Here is a 9,586-nt window from a genome sequence, read left to right as displayed (position 1 = left end):
AGCAGAGAGCCGACTGCCCCGACCCCCTAAACGCGCACGCCGACACCGAAGGGCCAGAGTGATTTGCAGCATATATCAGCTGGACAAATGCCTGCTACGGATCACATTCTCTAGTGACGCACCCAGAGGAAACCCATTTCGATGTTCACACCAAACCCAAAGTGTCTATGCACCATCGCGAGGAAAAGCATCCAGATGCGTAGTTGGTGGAAGGAGATGGTTTCTGATGAGAGTTTCACTGCACCCATGTGGACGGATTAGGCCCGAAATGTTCCTAAGATGATTTAAATCAGTTTCTCCTAACCCTGTTAATGAGCTGTGCTTCTGCAGTGGAGATGGAACTGGATTAAATATTTAGACTTTTCCTTTGCATCAAAATGTTTGGAGCATTACTACTCATATTTAGCTGTAAGTCTTAATCTGTAATGTTTTTGTATCATATGCTTTATCATAAGGCTACCAGTCATTGAATAAATATATTTCTACCAATATAACCAATGAAAATGTAGCTACACATAATATGTAAGTATACAGTTAAATAGAACCAAGCAGCAAATATAAGAATAGCAGTAGTTATAGTGAATGTGTATCCACCCATGGAGAAGCAGTTATATTACAGATGGGGCTCCCTGTGGCAACATAATTGAATACATTAAGATTAGGCACATTATGGCACTATTAACTAGAAACAATTCATTTTAGTGGATGAAAGGAATCTAATTATTCAATCATCTTTTGCCTTGATAAAAATCTCTTTGTTTTTAGCCTGGCTGCTCTGGTTGTGTGTGGATATAAGAATATAGCAATTTAGTAAACAATTTGTCTTGCCCTTTTAATAGTACACATCTGTTTAGAGACTATTAGACATCCAGGCTTTGTGTTTTATTCCTAGTCTGTGAACAAAGTGGTTCATGTGAAGCACAAAGGATCAGTGTTCTCTAAGTGGTTCGCATGCATCTGCCCCTTGATAGCAGCTGAAAATCATCCACCCATTTATTTCTGTACTGCACAAGGCATTAGCTCTTCATACAAAAGTGTCTGGATTCCCACAAGCAGCTGATGCAACTAATGGTAAATTTTCATCCTATTTAAAATTAAACACAGTTTTATATTCGTCATTGTCAAATATTTGATCTGATGTTTTTAAAATTTGGTATTAATCATCAGTTCAGATTTAAAAATGATTAAAAAAACAAATGATAAAATGTGTTTCTGAGGGACAATCTAATTGATTTCAGATTCTATCAGCACACATTTAATTCATATTAGTATGTTACATGTATAATGCTAGTGTGAAAGTGATTAGCAGTTGATTATGATGTGTTACAGTGCCCTACCTTGTTTAACTAATCTAACCCCACATATTGGGGGTATTCATGTAACCTAACATTATTTAACAAATTCTGAAATATGAGTGAATATGTAATAAATATGAAACATTTTTAAATAATGTGTGACTAGCTCAGTAATCTACCAGAATGACATGAAGCCCTGCTCCTAATAAATTATGAACATGCTCAGTTGGCAGCAGATCGGCTGCAACAGATGCTGCAGCCTATGAGACAAATCTGCTTAGTTTACTGCATACCAATTTTGCAATTTGACCGTAGATGAGGCCGAGTCTCTGTCAGGCATGTTTCTCCTCATTTTTGGATCTAATATTGTTTGGAAATGAGATGTCCCGTGCTTACTGAGGAATGGACTTAATGGACTGACATGTTTTTTAGGCAGTGTGATTTTGTCTGTGTAAATATGTTGTAGCTTATCTAAAAGTTCACCCTTTTTAATATGTACTTTAAATTATAACTTCATATTTCTTGTAAAAGCTTTTTTAAATCACTATGGCAATTAGGCAATTGTATACGTGCTTTGTGTGGCAGCATGCACAAAACAGATGGCAGTTGGGAATGAAAGTAACAGTACTAAATATTGGAGCGACATTCTAATAAATGTGATAAATCACATTTTGATTTTGCTTTGCTGTTTATGTAGTCTACAGAATATCACTTAGTTCAACATCATCAATATACACTACGAGTTGGATTAATATTTCTATTTATTTCTAAATATTATTTAGGACTATTCTTGGCTATTATTTTCTCTGTAAAACACGCGACGTGTTGAAAATGTGTTGGGGATTTTCATTCCCGCCCGTCACGCCTCCTCAGCGAACCACAGCGCCCCCTATCGTCGCCCGGTGCTCACAGCAGCGGATCTGTCAGTAACTCCTCCTCCGCCATTTTTGACTGTAAACATCCTGCCGATTTTAAAAGGACAGCGCTGAGCGGGAGGAAGGCGACTGGCGCCATCTTGGCTGTTTTAATGAGTACAACAGGGGAGAATTTGCTGGGAGAAATAACATAATCATTGGGGTTTCTGTCTAAAGGTGGATACTGCCGGTAAGTGTATGAGCAGCGAATCTATTTGCGCATTGTCTTTTATGGCTTAAGAGACTAAATAAGTGTGCTCGATTGTGTTTAGTTGCTGCGGCCTTCACTGTACAAGGAGCCGTTAGCCATTAGCTAACGCTAACGATATAGAGGGAAAAGTAAGAGCATGATAGATGGGCGCCTTCTCCGGTGTGCTAGTAAGCTAACGTTCCGATTTTTGGTTTGGGTGTTATTTACATTGGAAAATGCATTAGTTTAACTTCACGTTTGTACACATTTGTGCCGCACAGAATACGGTTGCTGCTTTTATAGTTAGCTCGCGGCTAATTTGGTTCAACTCGCTTGATGGCGCCGACTATTTACTGGCGTTGGCTAACCCTGCGCTGCATTTAATTTAATGTAAGTGCGCACATTCATAACCACGGGCGGTTGGCTCGCATTTTGTCGTAAACACGTGAGGTAAGCTAAAACGATGGATCTGTTGTAGTAACACTGCGGGAAAAGGCTGAGTTTTCGTGGATGGACACGCGTTGCAGCGTCGGCCACCCTAACCGGGAACAGGCAAAACTTGAATGAAGTCGGCGCTTGTTTTGATGCCTAAAAACCTCTGACTTTAAAGAGAGCGCGCCTTTTGGTGTTTTACGAGCAATGTATAGCTACTTGTAAGATAATGTAAGTGCAATAATCAAAATCGTTGGATATTTCGATCATTAATGTTTGCAGCTTTTGCCATATAAAGTAGGTTATGCTAAGCTAGAACGTGAGGCAATTAAGTGCGTTTAGATCAATTAATATTAAAAAAAATATTAAACCAAACAACATTGTGAGGTAGACGCGTCTAATAGCCATTTCTGGGCATTGCTACTTGTCCAGAGATTCTCTTTTTAAGGCTCAATTTTACACATAAATCTGTTACAGGTACCTCGACGCATTCCTTCTTAGCGCGCAGTACAAAGTACACTGTAAATGTTCAGCAAGCTACGTTTCTGTGCAGGAGTTAAGCTAATGTTACATTTTCTGTGAGCCTGGCCTGAGAACTGGTATCATTATTGTTGATGTGAGCTCATCATCATTGTTATCCAAACACTAAGTAATGCTCCTGTGCCAATAGTGTCCTGTGCTATGGAACCTTTTTTCCTCTTCTTCCTTGTATTAATGATTAAAATGCTTTCCAGGTAAACCTTACTGCAGTGTGAGTTTGTAAACCAGAGGAGTCAGGGCAATGTTCTACGCCCACTTTGTCCTTAGCAAACGTGGGCCGCTGGCCAAGATCTGGCTAGCGGCCCACTGGGACAAAAAGCTGACCAAGGCCCATGTGTTTGAATGCAACCTAGAGAGCAGTGTGGAGAGCATCATCTCACCCAAGGTATACACAAAAGATACTGCACGGACTTGAGTCTCATCACAATTATTGCATGCCTTATCAAGGAAACCTGTCCTATAGACATTCATTGGTTCTATATTTTTCTTGGCCTTTTTCCTTTTAGGTAAAGATGGCATTGCGAACGTCTGGTCACCTTCTCCTTGGAGTGGTGAGAATCTACCACAGGAAGGCCAAATACCTGCTTGCTGACTGTAATGAAGCCTTCATCAAAATCAAAATGGCTTTTAGGCCAGGTAAGAAAATATGTTAAGATTTTTTTTTCTCAACAAAGACTGAAAGTAAAAAGATACAGTGTAAAGTACACTATATAGTTTAGTTAATTTTGTATGTGGCATAAGGTCATTCATATAGAGATGCATGCACATGCTGTGCTTTTGCTATATTACTACCGGTACTTTTTTCCGTTCAGGTGTGGTTGATCTACCTGAAGAAAACAGAGAGGCAGCCTATAATGCCATCACCTTGCCTGAGGAATTTCATGACTTTGATCAGCCACTTCCTGATCTGGAGTAAGTTGACAACAATTAGATTTATCAGATGAAAGCGCCAACAATTGTACTTATCACTCTTGTATTTTTCAGTGACATAGATGTGGCCCAGCAGTTTACACTGAACCAGAGTAGAGTAGAAGAGATCACCATGAGAGAAGATGTTGGCAATCTTAATCTACTGCAGGACAATGATTTTGGTAGGTCATTGCTGTGCAAGCTCATAATGAGTACATCAGACTCAAGAACTTCATAATTCCATATTTAACACAAGTATCACTATAGCTGTGATATGCAAAAAAGAAAAGCCATAATTCTTTTGGTAATATTGCGCTACACTCTTTAGCTGACTTTGGTATGGATGACCGGGAGATGATGCGAGATGCCAGCACATTTGAGGAAGACATCATGCAAGGTGCCACAGCATCCAACCTTTTGCTAGAGGCTGAGCCTGGCCCAGCTAACCTCCCAGACAAATCCAACCACATGGATTATGATGACTTTGGGGATGCCTCCATGGTCAACAATGATGGGGGAATGTTGGGTAAGCAGTTTCAACTGTCTCATTCCAACTTAAATTGCACAGTTTGTATCATGAGATGTTGATAAGCATTCAAACATATTCAAAACATTTTTTTTACCTAGTTGATAAGCTGCTGAGCTCTGAGGATGGAGGTGGTATTTTTGATGATCCCCCAGCCATAACAGAAAGTGTTATGATGCCACCAGATCATGGCGATGATGAAGACGACTTTGATAACCTCCAGTCACGTATGTAAAGCAAATATATTTTGTGTGTTTATTAATTTTTTTTTTTCTGCTGCTATTAAATGGTTATGATTCAGTCAGTAATTGAATAGAGGTGCAGAAGCACCAATGCAAACAAGCTAACTACACATGATCAAGACATGCTATGTTACTAGTTACCTGTTTAAAAGGAAATGGTTTTTTTTTTATGTCTATAGCGGGACCAGACAGTCCCGATTCTGGCCCAGCTGAGCCACTTCCAGCAATGGCTGACCAAGATGTTCAGACAACCCTGGTTCCCAATGAGGAGGAAGCTTTTGCGCTGGAGCCTATTGACATCACAGGTATAATCTCCATGTGTCTTCTAGGTCTCTCAATGGTACTTGCTGTAATTGTAAAGAGTATTTCTAGGTAATTGACTTTATTTGGGGATAAAAGATCAGCTGATCTGTCTTTCGTTATTTGGAAAATAATATATTACCATGTGTCATTTGCAGTGAAAGAAACAAAGGCGAAGCGCAAGAGGAAGCTGATTGTAGACAGCGTGAAGGAGCTGGACAGCAAGACCATCAGAGCTCAGCTGTCTGACTACTCAGACATTGTGACCACCCTGGACCTTGCCCCTCCTACTAAGAAGCTTATGATGTGGAAGGAGACTGGAGGAGTGGAGAAGCTCTTCTCTCTGCCTGCTCAGCCTCTCTGGAATGCCAGGTTGCTTAAGGTAATGAATGTTCTTTACCCAAAATTCATGTATATTTACTTACAGATACATCTGTAGACTGTTCCTTATACTCAAGAAATATTACCTAAGTGTCAATGGGCAAGCCATGCTTATGGACTGATCTTCGAAATTTATTGAGATTAAGGCATTGTATAAAGAAAGAGGCAAGAAAAAATTTATAATACTGTGTCTTTCATTGATATTCTGTGCAGACTGTGGGAATTAAAATGAGAACATTGAAGGAACAGGAGGTGGAGGAAGTGATTGGTTTTGTCTGTCTCTTTTCCCGATCTTTTAACACCCACATTACCCCTCCAGAATACTGAATGGAAAACATGTTGATGCATAATTTAGCAGACTTCTTTTGTCTTGAACTAGTCTTTCCTAACAGCCTCACATTTTTATTAATACTTTTTAAATTAAAACTTTTCTTCTGTCAGATGTTCACGCGTTGCCTGACACCTCTGGTGCCAGATGAACTGAGGAAGAGGAGAAAGGGTGGAGAAGCAGACAGCCTGGATGAGTTCCTCAAAGAGTTGGAGAACCCAGAGGTGCCTAGAGAGGAAGTCATGGGTCAACACAGAGATGTTATTGGTAAGGTACACTCAAAGATGAGTTCACATTTGAGAGGGTCATGCAATCTTTCTAAAGTCTTTCAACGCTTTCACGTTTTGTTCATGATATACATAATTTATTTCTAAGACCAAACTATCATGGAGGAGCCCAGCATGCTGGCAGCTTCCACAATGGAAGGTAGCAGGACAATGCTTGATGAGACGGTCATGCCCCCTCCCTCAACCCCTCGTGGCGTCAAACGCAAGACCATCGACAAAGAAGTACCTCTGCCTGTAAGTGTTTTCAATTTAGGTTGTATTTTTACATGCAAGCAAAACAAATGTCATTCATTTCACTCCACTATCTCCTAATTTAGTTCTGAACAAGGTCCAAATTTTCTGCTTTCAGATGGTTCCCTTAGAGCAGCAGCAACAGGTGGCTGACCATTCAGTCCTGTCACAGAGGTTAGATATGCCTCAGGTGGATTTGCCTCCAGAGGAGAGCAGTATCAACCTCACCCAGCTCGTACCTGAGCTTGACCTTCTTGGTGAAAAGAGCAAGGACAAGAAGGATGAAAGTGATGAAGAAGAGGTGAGTGGACCAAACTAGAGCCTAATCGCTGAAGTTAAAATAAAATTTCTATTGCCTTTGCACAGAAAACAGCAGCTATAACTATGGAGATCTTTAAAATTACAGGGACATATGTATCCCTTTGGTAGGCTTCGTTTACCAAAATTGGTTCCGACAATGGAAAGAAAAATAAATGCTAGTGCTGCAACTGCGTGAGAGATTGTGGACTAAAATTAAAGTCTAAATGTAACCACACGTTAACGTGGCACAGAACTGCTGTGTAAGCGCTCTGTTTAATGTTTTAGGTTTTCAGAGCGTATCTCATGTGGTGTTTGACTGTTACACAGGAAGAAGAAGGTCAGGGTGGAGACCAGGATCAAGAGGAGAAGAGATGGAACAAGAGAACCCAACAGATGTTACACGGCCTCCAGGTACTAAATAACCTCTTTCAGAATAGTTTGACAATCATTGATTTTCATAGTATGTTATCTCTCTTTTTAAACTCCACAATCTTGCAATCTGTCAAACCTGTATTTAAAAAAATTAACACATTACTGATGTGTGCATATTTAATTTGAAAAGAGATGAGACTGACATATGCTTCTATCCCCATAGCGTGTCATGGCCAAAACTGGCGCTGATTCAGTCAGCCTGCTTGATTTGTGCCGGAACAACAACAAAAAGCAAGCGGCCGCCAAGTTTTACAGTTTCCTGGTCCTTAAAAAGCAGCAAGCCATTGAAGTCACCCAGTCTGAGCCCTACAGTGACATCGTTGCTACTGCTGGACCAAGATTCCACCTTATTTAGATAGTGGAAGAACAGACAAACACTCAGACATACAGACATACTTTTTTGTTTTATTATTTTTTTTATTGCATAACTTTTTGCCTTTTTATTTTGTGTTTCTCTGTAAGCCCTTATTGGGGAGGGAGGGGAGGAAATAGTGGGGAATGGGTATGAATCTTTTAAATGGAGGATTTTACTGTAATAAAGTGAATCTCGCAGTATTCATTTGGTTCAAATGGCGTGAGGAAGAATGTTTTAACAATATTTATAAAGCAACGTTTTTTTTCAGCCATCAGTTTGTAAGCTTTGCTTCATTATGTTTTTAACTTAAATTTCTACTGTTTGCCCATTCCATAAGTTTTATACCATTGCCCCCCTCACACCTGAAATCTTGCAAATTCACATTAAAATTTGTATTGCAGCTGTACATGTTCTAGAAAGGTACTGTTTTATTGTTCAGAAGTATAATCTTCCACCATGTCATTGTTGCACTTGCTCTGTCATCATAAACAAAAAGGAGGATCTGTCATAAAATTGGTTCTTACCTGGCATTTAATATCAAGTTTCAGATGTATAATTCAAGCAGTTTCTTTTTTACCTTTTTACGTTCATACTTATCCCCCTTTCTTGCATTATGTAACTAGGTAATGTACTTGTTACAGTTAATTTCAGTATCTCACCTTTTTAGTCTTTGGGTAACTTCTAGTTGTGATACATCTGTAAAGATTTGAAATAAAGTGTTTTAAGTACTTGATAACCAGAGGTTGTTGTTTTGTATATAAAATACTTTAAACTACAGGCCTAACCAGTTCATGTTGCTTTGCTTAAACTCAATCTTGACTTTGAAATAACCTTTACTTAAAAGCAGTCAGTGCAGATCTTTAGGTTGCAGCTATAGTAGTAGTGTTGAGAGTTGACGTGTCTAAATGCAGGACTAACTGCAAAGTATTGACCTCTAGCCTGCTACATGGTTGTAGGTTCACTATTAATTTTGTAGCTGAGAGGCAATAAGGGGTTTTCATTATTCCTGCAGTGCAATCATCTGTGTTTTTATAAAGTACATTAATGTCTCTAGTGTTTTGTCATACTCATCATTCATTATAAATGTGGTGGCCAGAGCTTTAGAACCTAATAATAAAATGCACTGCAGTCGATCTCCCCTCGTAGTAAAATCACCCTTATGACAGCTTCAACTATTAAAACTAAAAAAAAAACAGTAAAACACTGTAAAAACAGAAATTTTAGAGATTATGAACTTGATTGTACAAATGTGCAAACAATAAAATGGCCAATTAGTGTAAAGCTGTGTTGAAGTGTTGATAGTACATAGGTTTAAAATGCAATACAAATAGAAAAGATCAATAATCTTCTTTCTGGTGTGCAATGCCCCACTAGTTAGTTAAAGCAAAAATATAGAAGGTACTTTATTTTCAGACTATTGAAAACAAATACGTAGGCTCACAGCCTCACACTGGTACAAAGAAAGAAAAAAAAAGAAACAACTGAGTATATATATATATATATATATATATATATATATATATATATACACAAAAAACTTCTTCACTGGTGTCAGCGGTCCAGTGCATTTAAACAGATATTTGACCACACACACTCACACTCTATTCTCACCCTCCGCGGGTGGTCTCATCCACTTTCCAAGCTCGGGTCCTCTACCAGAGGCCAGGGAGCTTGAGGGTTCTGCGCAGTATCTTTGCTGTTCCTAGGACTGCACTTTTCTGGACTGAGATTTCGGATGTTTTTCCAGGGATCTGTCGTAGCCACTCCTCCAGTTTGGGGATCACAGCCCCTAGTGCTCCGATCACCACAGGCACCACTGTGGCCCTCACCCTCCAAGCCTTCTCCAGTTCTTCTCTGAGCCCTTGGTATTTCTCTAGTTTCTCATGTTCCTTTTTCCTGATGTTGCCATCGCTTGGTATTGCCA

At 39.4% G+C, this 9,586-nt stretch overlaps 1 protein-coding gene across 2 annotated transcripts; it reads left to right on the top strand.

The window, feature by feature from the left end:
* The first annotated feature begins 2,243 nt into the window (after positions 1-2,243).
* Positions 2,244-8,398, top strand: LOC114843462 (double-strand-break repair protein rad21 homolog A-like). 2 transcript variants are annotated; one of them, XM_029130026.3, is made up of 14 exons: positions 2,244-2,399; positions 3,566-3,756; positions 3,878-4,007; positions 4,184-4,283; positions 4,356-4,462; positions 4,609-4,806; positions 4,908-5,033; positions 5,228-5,353; positions 5,507-5,730; positions 6,171-6,324; positions 6,433-6,578; positions 6,694-6,876; positions 7,203-7,286; positions 7,471-8,398. In XM_029130026.3, exons 2-14 carry the CDS (start codon positions 3,613-3,615, stop codon positions 7,660-7,662), a joined length of 1,914 nt encoding a protein of 637 aa, XP_028985859.1. In that variant the 5' UTR covers positions 2,244-2,399; positions 3,566-3,612; the 3' UTR covers positions 7,663-8,398. The 2 variants fall into 2 exon arrangements, with proteins under 2 accessions (XP_028985859.1, XP_028985860.1); XM_029130027.3 differs by lacking the exon at positions 2,244-2,399 and adding an exon at positions 2,569-2,587.
* Positions 8,399-9,586: the final 1,188 nt, after the last annotated feature.

Source organism: Betta splendens, chromosome 16 (assembly GCF_900634795.4).
Source record: "Betta splendens chromosome 16, fBetSpl5.4, whole genome shotgun sequence".
Lineage (NCBI taxonomy): Eukaryota > Metazoa > Chordata > Actinopteri > Anabantiformes > Osphronemidae > Betta > Betta splendens.
Note: the sequence above shows the minus strand (reverse complement) of the source record. Positions and strands in the feature narration are given on the sequence as shown.

Coding starts and splice junctions, on each gene's coding strand:
- LOC114843462 (XM_029130026.3), top strand. CDS start 3,613: ATGTTCTACGCCCACTTTGTCCTTAGCAAACGTGGGCCGCTGGCCAAG. Junction 3,757..3,877: donor AGAGCATCATCTCACCCAAG/GTATACACAAAA, acceptor TTTTCCTTTTAG/GTAAAGATGGCATTGCGAAC. Junction 6,325..6,432: donor TCAACACAGAGATGTTATTG/GTAAGGTACACT, acceptor TTTATTTCTAAG/ACCAAACTATCATGGAGGAG.